Source organism: Chiloscyllium punctatum, chromosome 30 (assembly GCF_047496795.1).
Source record: "Chiloscyllium punctatum isolate Juve2018m chromosome 30, sChiPun1.3, whole genome shotgun sequence".
In the NCBI taxonomy this organism is placed as follows: domain Eukaryota; kingdom Metazoa; phylum Chordata; class Chondrichthyes; order Orectolobiformes; family Hemiscylliidae; genus Chiloscyllium; species Chiloscyllium punctatum.
The window spans coordinates 27213570-27226575 of record NC_092768.1 but is presented as its reverse complement, the minus strand read 5'-3'; the positions used below and the strand labels follow the sequence as shown (position 1 = coordinate 27226575).

Here is a 13006-nt window from a genome sequence, read left to right as displayed (position 1 = left end):
ATAAGGAGGGAAGGTGGGATGAAACTAGAGGTGCAGATGACCACCAGAACAACACAGATGGTGCTATAAAATAGTGGAAGGAAATAATAGGAAGAATAGTGGAAGAGAGACACCAGTATAATATGTAGTATCAGGGAGGATGTAACAACATAAATCACGGAAGAAAGCAATATCTCTAGGTGACCGTGGGAGAAAAAGTGATTTGAACTCTATAAGTGAATGGGCATTGTCATGAGTTTTTAAAAAAATGCTTTAGAGAATAGATAGCTGATGAAGGAACAGTACTCAGAAAGCTAGTGCTTCCAAATAAACCTCTTGGACTAGAACCTGGTGTTGTGTGACTTTTAACTTAGTAGCGGAGGGAGTCGCATAGCATAGGAGGAGGCTGTTAGAAAATTCAGCCTCCATTGACCTCACTAATACGGTGGTGGAGACGGTGGAAATGAAGCATGGCCCCGGGAGGCAAGCATGTTCGTACCGTATAAGTTAAAAACCTATCTAAAATTGAGCTTATTACACATAAATATTCGAGAGTAAAACGTGTCTACAATGGGCTCTGAAGAAATAAATACCACGACAGTGCTTATTAAAGGTTTCTGATTTGATTGATTGTTAGAGGATCCGAGTTTTTCCTGTCATCGTTAGAACCAGGGCTGAAGTAAGGATACATTTTGCCAGAAAATGAGTCAGTGAAAGTAAACAGGGTGGCCATGTTGGCTGCATTGTAGAAGGACAGCTGTCCACCTTCGTAGTCCAGATACACCCCGACCTTCTTGGGCTTCGCATTTATGGACACACGTGTGGGATTGGCTGTGGAAGCCCAGTACTCACTGCCATTTTTCATCCCAAAAATCCAATATCCTGCATCTTGTGCCGACCTCGACCCTCGTTTTCGGAAGGTATCTTTAACTATGCCTAAATCCCACGCTGTTTTGTTTCCCACGTTCACCTCCCAGTAGTGTCGCCCTGACGTGAATCCGACGGATCCCAGGACACTAAGCTCGCGATCAATCCCTTCCGCAGGTTCCGTGACAGCCCGCGCTTTTTCCATAAGTTTGACACTGGTCCGGTCCTCGGAGAGAACCAGCTGGGGATGCGCTGTGCTCGGATCCAGAGTCAGGGCGGCAGGTGCTGAGAGAAAATGAAATAAAATAGCTCGTCAACGATTTTGTAAAGAAGCGTGTTATCGTGCATTGAGGAAAAAAAACAGTAATTCCTGGAAGAACCCAGCAGGGAATCTAATTTTAAACAGGACACATTCTTGACTGTCCGAAATTACCTGATACTCATCGGGAGGGTAGTTGCACGGGTAAACTATTTAAATTGTCCTTTTAAATAAAGTTTTGAAATTGTGGCAATTCTAAATTTATTGATGTGAATGCGTTGGAGGTTGGGGTCGACGGTGTTGGCAGTGGGGCGGCTGTAGTGCACTATACTGGAAAGGCTCAGGCCAGGAATCTGGTCACGTGGGTTGAAATCCATCACTGCAGCTGGCGGAAGTTGATTTCGACCACAGCAAGTCTGAAACTAGGACACTTATCGCACAGTAGTAGTCTCCCTACTGCTGAGCCAGGACCATCGGGTGCAAATTCCACTTGCTCCAAAGGTCTGTAATCTCATCTAAGAACACGCGGATTACATTTTTTAAAAAAAAGATGGAATTAAAAATTAGTCTTAATAATGGTGACTATGATGGCTGTCATCCATTGATTTAAAAAATAACAGCTGCTTTTCTTTAGAATAGGAAAACTGCAGTCCTTGCTCGGGTTTGATCTACCTATGATACCGGACACACAGTTATGTAGCTCAATGTTAACTGTCCACTTAAATGGTCTGAGTTTCAGGGAAATTGGGGATAGAAACAGTTATTGCCCTTTCCAGGCATGCACATGTAAAAATGAAAATAAATGTAAAAATTGGTCGTGGACAGTAGCTCTGCATTCAACACAATGAGAAAGAAAGTCGGGTTGAGCCTAAAGTCTTATAGCTGTTATTTGCAAAGGCATTCCCTTCAAGTCTTTCAAGACCTTCAAGCGTCCTTTCAAGTCTTGAGCACCCCAAGCACTACAACAGCCGAACAAGTTTGGTTCATGTGTAAGGCCAATAAGTAATGGAGCAAAACTCCGTGAACTGATATTCCATTTTCCATTTCCATATTTGCATTTTCCAGCCTCTACAGAACTCCTAGTATATTCAATGACATAGCGGTCAACGTCACAGGTTTTGGGACCAGATCTAAACTGAATACAGCCAAGACGAGTTGGACTCGCTATGTTTTTATCGGTAGCTGAAAAGGGCCGATAGTAGCGAGGGTGGAAGCTTGGCTTCTTTTCCTTTGAAATATTAACCTGCGGTGGCTTTTACCTTCAGCGGTGACGCACATATTCGTTTCAGTTGGCGGGAGACTAGAAGCCATTCTTAGGGATTGACACTACTACTGTACTTCCTGTACTGTTCCCATGTCGAACATGCGTTCGCGTGCAACATGGCTTCTCAGGGTGAACCAAGCATCTGGAAGTCCAATAGCTGTGCTCGGTAGCGCCGCGGACAGGGAGTGAAATCTCCGAACCTTAGTGAGTCTCGATATTTTCTGTCCGACTGGAGGGGATATCCCTGCGCTTTCTGGTTTCACTGATATTAAACAAAAAGTTTCTCTCCCATGCTTTACCAACTGCTCCATACTGATATCCACTGACAGAGTCGCATGCTCCGTTCACTCGTCATGGAAATGGCACCAAACTTCAAGGTACAAAACAGGGCTGCAATTTTCAGGCGGAAATCTGGTTCCTAACTGATTCGGGTCAAGTCTTAATCTTAGGAAATATGGCGCCTTGTGGAACCGACAAGAAATAGGGAAGCAATTATAAACACATTTCCCACCAGGCTTGGACGCTTAAAATATTCCTTGTCGGTTCCACAAGGCTCCACTGGATATGTCACGCCAGTTCAAGGTTTCATCTGAAAAATAAAATTCGGCCACTTCTACACCATCTTTAGTCCCGAGCTGGTAAATCGTTAATAATAGGTCTCTGAGAGAAAGTTAACATTTATTATTCAAATAATGTAACGCACGTCTCTGATTCTCAGATCCTCCTTACTGGCTATTGTGGTAAAAGCCATTTTGATTGGTGTTAGGAAGCAGGCAACAACAGGTTGGCCTCCTCATTCAGCCATTTCCTGCGCAGGAAGATTCAACATGTTAGGGATGTGAAAAAAATAAGTGTGGAATGGCCTGATTAAACAGCAAAGGTGTTGATTTAATAAATTGATATAATAATTGCTTGCATTTACAGAAGTTCTTAAATCGGGGTGACAGAAATACATTAACTCAAGTGAAAACGGTTACGGACTTGACAGCGACCATTTGAGTGTCGCTCAATTCACTGATCAGTCAAACGTTAAAATTATCCTTTAGATACTGGACAGCACGTTTTCTGACGACCAGCAATCCTGCTTTTTGTAGATGCTAATCTAATCAGTTTCCTTTTCGCACGCCCAAGAAATAATGTACGAACGTCATCGGTGGTGCAAAAAAATTCTTGGCGTTACAGTACTTTCTTTGCGCGACTACTCATGTAATTAAACAGGTTTGTGTCCAGTTCTTCTTGTGATGTAGGGCAAAACGGACAAGAGCAAGTCAGCAAACTGTTTTGCATTCTTGTTTCCCATTAACCAACACTTCACCGCAAGCATAGATGCCAAATTTTGTATCAGGGATACACCTCGGAATATAACAATGCCTGAGGGGGTAAAAGAGTTCAGGGGTTCACGTGAAGGCCGGCAAAATGGCAAGAATATGGTAGATTCAAATGTAACCCAAAAAGGGGCTGGTGATTTGTTTTTGAAGGTAGCATAAGATGTCATAGAAACGGAATTGTCATAGATTTAGAGGGAGTGTGGCCAGAGCAAAGCCCAGAAATGCAGGTACAAATGTTTTTTAAAAAACGGGAGGGCAATCTGCGTATCCTTTTAACAACGCCTGGCTTTTAAAACAGAAATATGGGGCGCAAGTGTACTCAACCTCGGAAAATCCCTGGTTTGGCCCCAGTTGGTGTAATACGTCCAATTCTGGACAGCACGTTATGAGAAAAATGCCAAGGCCTTGGAAGGGTTTGATAGTTGCATTGCATGCAGGACACTGACAAAGGCATCGTGAAATTGAGTTCATTAATCTTTCAGCAGTTCGACGCTGTTAAGATAGTCCGAATTTGCTGTGCCATTGCATTGGTCTGTTATGTTCCAATTTTTGCAAGAAATTGAAGCAGAGATATTTATTTTGCAACAACTAGCTAGTTATTCCCCAAGTGAGGAAAAACTTGTAGTTTGCATTCCATTGTGTTTTCTGTTTCCAAAAACCTTAAGGCTGTTATACTTTAATCTTGGACTCTAGATCTCCATTGCCTCGTGTATTTGAATTTACTGCACTGCAGAGTGACAGTCAGAGCGGTGATCAGCCATACAAAGAGACCAACTCTGTTTGGTTGTTTTTGTTTAGACAGAGACGGTTAGTTTGGAGAGAATTAGGAAGTGTACTCAAATCGTAAAAGGGCCTTCCCGTGAACCCCTGAATGAAAAACGAATAAAGAGAGAACTTTAATATTTGTAGAAGGCTCAATAAACAGCTTACACAAGTTCTAATCCAATAACAAAAACACCCGAGGAAAGGAGAGATATTTGTTTTAAATCAATATATATTTCAGCGATGGAAACAGAGGCTATGTTGTCTTTCAAAAACAAATTGTGTCAAACTTGAAGGGAAAACCCATGCAGGACACTGACAAAGGCATCTTGAAATTGAGTTCATTAATCTTTCAGCAGTTCGACGCTGTTAAGATAGTCCGAATTTGCTGTGCCATTGCATTGGTCTGTTATGTTCCAATTTTTGCAAGAAATTGAAGCAGAGATATTTATTTTGCAACAACTAGCTAGTTATTCCCCAAGTGAGGAAAAACTTGTAGTTTGCATTCCATTGTGTTTTCTGTTTCCAAAAACCTTAAGGCTGTTATACTTTAATCTTGGACTCTAGATCTCCATTTGTTTTCCCTTTTTGCTATTCTCTTCTACTTACTGTGTGTCTTTGCATGTCGGTCCTTTATATGCCTGTTTTAAGTTAAATATACAGGTTTCAAGAAGTCATGTTCAATTTCCATTGCCTCGTGTATTTGAATTTACTGCACTCACTGATGGTTTTATTTTTTTGGCAACAAAATGCCAGCTTACCGGGGTTAATAACGTCCATTATATCTTTCCACACTTTGTACTGGATAGGTCCTTTGAATGACCCCAGAGGAAGTTTGCCTTCTGTGACCGTATTCAGATAACTCCCTTCGCTAATAATGTAAAAAGAAAAGGTTAGGTACTGAAAATATGAAGTAAAATTTGGAACTGTTGTTCAAAAGTCCACGAATTGAATAGAATGTGATGCATACCTCTTCCCTTTATCTGGATCCTCCTGAAAATAAACAAACGACAGATGACAGTGATGAGCCATGCAAAACCTTACTTCTGCCTTTCATACTTACAGTCCCAAATAGCTTTAAGGAATCACTTCTCCACATTTGAAATAAATTTTGCAAATGTCTAAGCAGCTAGACTGAGAGTAGGTTTGATGCATGTCCTCGAATTAACGAGGGAGCTGGGCTGTAGAGCACGTGATGGAAGTGAAATTGTCAATAACTCATCAGCCCAGTTAATAAACTCCCAAGGGATAGAAACGTGTTCATGAATACAAAATGTTAAGGACAAATATTCCAATTCCAACGCTCTAGAATAGTTGCTTTTGTTATTCATGGACAAGCGGGTATTGCATTCTTCAGTTTCTCAATTTAACAGATGTCAGAATTTCAGCTTTATTGGAGTGACACAGATAAACCCAACATCGATGAGTTAATCGGCCATCCTCTCGGACAAACAGTCGTGACTTCAATGCTATGGCCAGAAATCTCCTCTGGCCCACGTCTTACAAAGATAGAGTTCGTTGATTTCCTTGTAAATTTGCTTAAAAGATTTTCAAAGACGGACAATGGGGAGTAAATATAGTCACTCAGTCGCACAACTGAATCTGGGGTGGAGAGGAGTCCGGACGGGTTGTGGGGGAGAGAGGGCGCGGAGTTGGGGAGGGGCGGAAACAGAGCTAGAATGTGAGAATGGAGCAATGGAGTTGTTTCTACACTCCTCCAGCTGTATTCAAGCTCAGAATCGGATGGATTCCCTCTTGTTTTGTGGCAAACGATTGTTGTTCTAAAACCCGCTATTCAGCTGAGCTAAGAGCCACACATCGAGAATACCATACTTGACTTATTGTTTTCGATCTGATATCCTAAATTCAATGGCAGCCATGGAGAAATGCAATGACCGGAGCAAAGGGACATTTCTGCGTCTTTTCAGGCTCTCTGTTGACTTTAAGCCTAAGTTATCCTTTAAGTCAGAGAACGCCCTGGGGAAAGATACCATAACGTCATGAAAAGTATTATAGATCTTCAAAGACTACGTTTGAGGGTTGAGTGATTTTGAATTATATTGATCTTACCACTGGGAGTATTTTTAAAGGTGGAGAAAGGATCTCTTAAAGCAATTTGGGACTCTAAGTGTGAAAGGCATAGATAAGGATTTTAAACGAACAGAATTGAACTGAGAGATGCAGCCAGAATTATCGTATGTCACGAGAAAGTCATTCTCGAACATTCCGGCTAGAATTCAGTGTGAACATCGGAGAACTTGCCCAAATGGCTAAGCAGCTAGACGGAGAGTCGCTTTGACGCACGTACTCAAATTCACACTGAGCAGAGCAGATTGAGCGACATTGTCTCCATTCATGCAGGGATGGAAAATGTGACGGAACAGATTTAAAGGAATTGGTAAAATAAGTAAAAGCGACATGTGGGGGGGGGGGGGGGGGGGGGGGGGGGTGGGGGGGGAGGTGAGGTGGGGAAAGACTTTGGAGTGATGCGATTTGGAATTCGCCACCTGAGGCGATGGTGGAGGCAGCTTCAATAGAGGCTTGGTAAAATAGTTGTCTCAGAAGGAAAGGAATTGGACAACATCACTAACTGAAAGGCAAACGCCAAAAGCCGGTGCAGCAGCGATGAGCCTTGTTGTCTCTTACGCTGGAACAATTCCGCGATTCTGTGACATATCTCCCAAACCCCCATTTCAACTTCCTCCAATTTCTTTTAACATAGAATTCCCAATAGACCTGAACTGGAACTATTGTATTCTGTTCCATTGTTACAAACACTGAGCACTCTTAACGAGTCAGAAAAATCCCGTGAAAGGAATTAGAGAAATGATAATCTCAAATATTGAAAGCCTTTACATGTTGTTCGTTAACAACGTCACCATGGCTTCCACCAGAGTTCCCTTTAACCATCTGGGACACCCTGACAATTCACATTAACTTGGCTAGCACCCGTCAGGATTCTTACCTTGAGCAAGGAAAAGGCATCTTGTTGATTTAATTGTGACTGGACACTCGATAGCTTCTCATCTGTCTCATTCAGATGCTCCTGAATGTCCCGAAGATTGGACTCCATTTTCTTTAAGATGTCCTCTTCTTGGTCCCCTAGCTCTTTGGCAAGAGCCCGCTCTTTTTCTTCCAAGACCGTGCGCAGTTTGGTAAATTCTGACGAGATATGCTTCTGCAGAATGTTGGACTGTTCCTGCGTCAAACAAAGAAGAGGCAACCATGCCCTGTGATTCTGGAGTGAACACAAGAGAACCCCACCCGAGCAATTCCACAGGGTAACAATGTTACCTGGATTTCCGAGATACTTTGCTGCTGCTTCAGTAAGACATTTTGGATGGAAGTTTTCTTCTGGTTCAGCGCCTGGAGGTTCGCTCTCATTTTCTCCTGCAGCAGAAAGACGGGGAGAAAGGGACTCGTGAAATTGCACATAATGAACAAATCATCGAATTTAGAACTAAACCATCAACCTTTCCTCCCTTACCTTGTAAATCTCGACCGCCTCATTTATCAGCATAAAGTTGTGTGATTTATGGCTCCGTCCATCTCTCCTGTCCAGACACATCACACAGATCAATTTCTTGTCAGTTTCACAAAACAGCTTCAGTTCTTCCTGATGCTCGTCACAGAAGGGGTTGAAAACTTTGCTGGTCTCCACTGTCTGCTTAATGTTCAGGCTCCGAATTTTGTTGGACAGGACTCCCAAAGCTCGGTTGGCTTTCAGGTTTTTTTCACGGAACACCTCCCCGCACTCTGGACAGAAGGCTTTTTTCTCTTTCTCCCAACACTGTAAGATACACTGACGGCAGAAATCGTGGCCGCATTCCAGCATCACTGGATCGACAAAGATATCGAGGCAAATGGGGCAATTCAGTTCATCTCCCAAGCTTAGACTTGATGATCCGGAAGCCATGGCCGGCTCCACTGCTTCCTGCCTCCAATTGCATTCACCGTCGCTGTTGCTGCGCAATGATGGCCGCCCCGCCGCTCTCCGCTCTGGTATCAGAGATAATAGTTGCTTGGCTGAAGAGCTTGCAGCTTTCAGCAAGAATTGCCAGGGAAGAACTGGCGCTTATCTCGCGACTTCTCCAGCGCGCTTGTGAGGGGGTGGGGTTGGAGCAATGGTGAAGGGAAGGAGATGGTTCCTGGTCTTGACTCAAGCGAATTGCGCATTTTTTTTCATTCAAGGCAAGGGGTGTGGCTGGATTAACGGCGTTCAGACAGAGTTGGTTCGGAAACAGGATTAATCCAAGTTAGAAAAAAAAATCCAGATCATTGATTGACCTTCCCCAAGCTAGTAATGTTTGAAGAAATAAAATTTCAACTTGCCTCGTTCATGTTATACAGGTATAACTATACTGTTTGAACTTCGTTGGTTTTCCTTTTTATTTTAGATATTCTTAAATCATCCAATGCATGATGTTATGATACATCACTGGAACAGGTCGGACATGAACTCACGGTTCGGGGTCAGAGGTAGGGACATTACCACTAGCTCGTGTTTACATCATTCCTGCATTTATTGGAAATGCCAACAGTGGTGTGAAGTTTAACTTTGACGCTACTCAACAGATCGCAATTTCGGGGAAATAAGCTCGTTCATCGGATTTCCTGGTTGACCTTTGAAGGACTTAATTTTACTGAGAGGGTTTGTAATGTCCAATTACTTTAGCTTGTTCTTTTTTGAAAAAACACAATAGCCATCTAATTTCTGCAATGGCTTATATTTTGCTGACTGTGGTAGTGAATTTCAGCCTTGCGCTCGCCAATACTTACGATTTTCAGGAGCCGTTACCCCTAAAGCATGTGTACAATCGGGAAGCTCCCGTGTCGAAAGGATGCTGGGGCGGTCGGTTTTGATTTTTTTTTGCCCCTCCTTATTGTCCTAGAGCGCATGGAGCTTGTTGAGCCGGGTTTTGAGATAATTACGTTGCTACGAGCATGATTTAAGATGCAGGCCAGGCCAAGAAACAGTAGTTTGCTCCCATCCCGAACGTTCATCAGAGAACCAGATACGTTGTCCAGATGTTTTGGTTTCACTACAATCCATGGTATTTATCAATGAGATCAGCTTTCAATCCCATGCATTTTGTTATTAATATGAATTTAAATCCAGTTGAAGTGATCGGAATTGAGTCCGTGTCCCTAGACGATTGCAGGCAGAGTCTGTGCAGCACTAGTCAAGTAATGTTGCCAACACATCACCATCAGTTTTTACCCTGACAATTTGGTACAAATGCTAAGGAATTTATCAGCTCCTTACTTGCCGTCCATGCTGGGATATCTGGCTCAGGTCATAGCCTATTTCGTGAGGCTGCCACTCCAGATTGTCTTCATATAGCGCCTACAACCAACAGCCTGCTTGCAAGAACAAGGAGAAAGATCAGTTCACTCCAACTTCTCCAGTTTTCCTCTCTAAGATACACACATCTGTGCAACTGTGACCAATGTTATCTCTTGTCTGCAAGTCCCTGAGAGATTTACAGAAAGGAAGTCTTGGAAATATTTCCTCTCATTGACCCTTCATATACAAGCTTACTTCGTTTAATTTGTTTCTCCTAGGGGATTTTTGTTTGGCTTGGAAGTTTGGAGGAAAGGTGTAAAATGTGTTGTTACATTTATTCCTGTTATTCTGGTCATCTTGTCTGAGGCTGCACTTATCGGCCGGCTGTTCTATCACTACTTGCTAATTTCAGATAGTCCAATGTCGATGAACAGGAGCAGGAAACGGGGCAAGATTCTTTTTCTTCCCACTTGGTTCACCTGTCAAATTGACCATTGACCTCCAGTTAGGCACCACGCCATCCGTTGATCACAACCGAACTGAATATCGACGGGTCGATTAACGGGCTTTCATTGCCGGACATTCCTTTTGCATTCCTTGACAAGAAAAAAAGCCAAGACCTGGATTCGGCCATATTTTCTAAAACGGAGAACCAAAACGACTGGGTTAACCATGCGCCAAAACGTTCGGCGATTACATCTGTCGTTTATTCACGAAATCGTAAGACTGGCGAGAATAGTGGTGGAATGCTCTGGGCTTGGTCTCTGAGCTATCCTACTGCTCAACCTGCGATAAGCCGTGTCTAAAGTTGCAATGGCCTATAACGTCTTACGAATATTTAAAGCATATTGCAGAAGCAATGGACAAATTCAATTACTTTCTTAGTAGCCTACAATTTTTGCTTGATCAGGAACTGAATTCACCAATGATTGCTATAGAGGGAACATAGTTTACAAAAGAAGATTGCTGCTGTGCCAGTGTATGCCACACGATTAGCATGACTTTTCAAAAATATCTTTAAAGTTTCCGGTTCTAGCTGGGCCATTGGATTTGGAGAAGTTTAAGTAAACATTTAACAGACATACTCACAATAATGAAGGGTTCTCATGGAGTAATTCGGAAGACCCAACAATTTTAAAATTCATCCATGGGACTGGGCATCGCTGGCCATGCCAGTATTTATTGGCCCTGCCTAACTGCTAAGAGGGCAGCCATAATGCTGTTTGTCTGGACCACATGCAGGCCAAATCCTGGTCCCGAGGATATTACCTATATTTCTAGATCAACAGTCTAGCGATAACACCAATAGGCCACCGGCTGCCCCAACAAAAGCAATTAGCAAAAGACCACTGACATGGTGCAGGGCATAGATTTTACATGGTGTTTATATGATTTACAAATTGCTGCCAGAACTGACGGCGGAAGCCAATTCAGTAGTAACTTGCTGAAGCTTTTGCATAAAATACTTGGAGGGGAAGTGCTAACTTATGGTGAACGCGAAATATAAAGGGCGGAATGACTGGGCGTGTTGGTATTTTGTCTTGTTTCGCAAACAACGGTGACGATCTGGATGGGTTGAATAGACTACTTCCATGATATTTAGATCTCGAGTGTTAGATAAGATGACGTGCTTCATTGTTGCTTCAAACTACTGACTTCTGACCCTGCTGATGCAGATAACTTGCTCAGCAAGGTCAGCACAGTCTCAAAGTAACTGAGTGTTGTTACCAAATGCCTGTTTAGAATTGCAACATAGCGTAGCGATGGTTACTTCAAAATCGCAAGGACGTTTAGAGCCAAGCTCTGGTCGATTACCAACGCTTATGGCCATTCTTTGCACTAAATTAATAAACCTACTTGGAACGTGGAAGTAGATTATTTTGCTGCATTCAGTACTCAACGAAAGTGCTTCTCCCACTGAAATTTCGATAAGGTACAAAAAAAAAGCCTTGACGTATTTACAGAGGACATTCCTGTAATTAAATTGCACATTAAATTAAAATTACAAATAACATACATTTTTCTATTCAAATTTCAAAGTCAATATTCTTCCAAAAAAACTCCTTAAATTTTGCTTCGAAATCTATTTTTTATTATTACTTCTAGAAACAAGTGAACTCAGGACAGAGCTTTAGATTCTTGAGTCCAACACCATTGACGCTGCTCCTGAATATGTCTGCTCGACTGACAGCTCTGAGTCGCACTAATGATTCATCTATTAAAGTACCACCGGTAACTCAATTTTCTAGATTATGTGCGAAGTTATCCTGATTCGAACCCTGCCCCCTAGGTTGGGCTTCCACACAGCGTGGGGCAAAGTGTGGGATGAGAGAGAGAGAAAGGAAAAAATAGAATTATCAATTTCCTTACTGAAGCTGACAGGGATAGGGGCTAAGTGCTAGCAAATAGGACTAGATTACGTTGGGATATCTCGTCGGCAAGGACGAGTTGGACGGAAGGGTCTGTTTACGTGCTGTACATCTCGATGACTTTCTGACTACTAACTCGTCAAATATACTCTGCTATTTCATTGGATGCTGGCGAGTGTTGAGCGTCAACTGCATGCTCTCATGGGAAATTGTCCGATCTAGGTCTCACCATCCAATTCCCGAGCTATCCTCACAAAATAGGCTAGATTTTCCAGATGAACTAACATCTGGGGACATTGATCCGAAATTTCTGCAAAAGGGAGGATCATGCACTCTTTGGTCAACAGGGTGGGGTAGCAGTAGAAATCTCGGCAGTGAAATGGTTAGTGTGGAAGTGAATCTGTAAGCAATTTGTCGAGGAGTTTTTCTCGGGTCCAGAGCGGAAGCGGATGGATAAACCAGAGGAACACTGGCGGTACTTGAGGGCAATCGGCATGTTGCTGGTATCCACCTTGCTAACAGGTGATTTTTATCCCGGGAATTCTATCTCCCCCATCCCTTGTCCTGTCTGCGCAAAGACCTTCAGAAGTCGGGAAAAAGCAGCTTTCCCCCATATTCCCTCTGATGCTTCCCTACTTTCCAGCATCTCTGCATCGCCGATATCGAGGGAATTTCAAACATTTACCGTCCCTCTGTGTGTTTCCAATTCAATTCATTTCCTCTGGGAGTGTAGAATTCAGCACAGGTGCTGATAATCTCTTTTGCCTATTCTCACGTGGGCGATAGGGCGGGGTGTGAAGGGACATTACAGAAGCATTTTCACCAGAGTTCTATCGCGGATTCAATCTATGTGCTTTAAAGCTATTGGATCAGGCATTTGACAGTGATTCC

At 42.9% G+C, this 13006-nt stretch overlaps 1 protein-coding gene across 1 annotated transcript; it reads right to left on the bottom strand.

The window, feature by feature from the left end:
• Positions 1–586: 586 nt before the first annotated feature.
• LOC140455536 (zinc-binding protein A33-like) lies at positions 587–8375 on the bottom strand. The gene is made up of 6 exons (XM_072550476.1): positions 7947–8375; positions 7754–7849; positions 7425–7658; positions 5430–5452; positions 5221–5330; positions 587–1131 (listed from the first exon to the last, which is right to left on the bottom strand). The coding sequence occupies exons 1-6, from the start codon at positions 8373–8375 to the stop codon at positions 587–589; spliced, it is 1437 nt and encodes a 478-aa protein (XP_072406577.1).
• Between the last annotated feature and the right edge of the window lie 4631 nt (positions 8376–13006).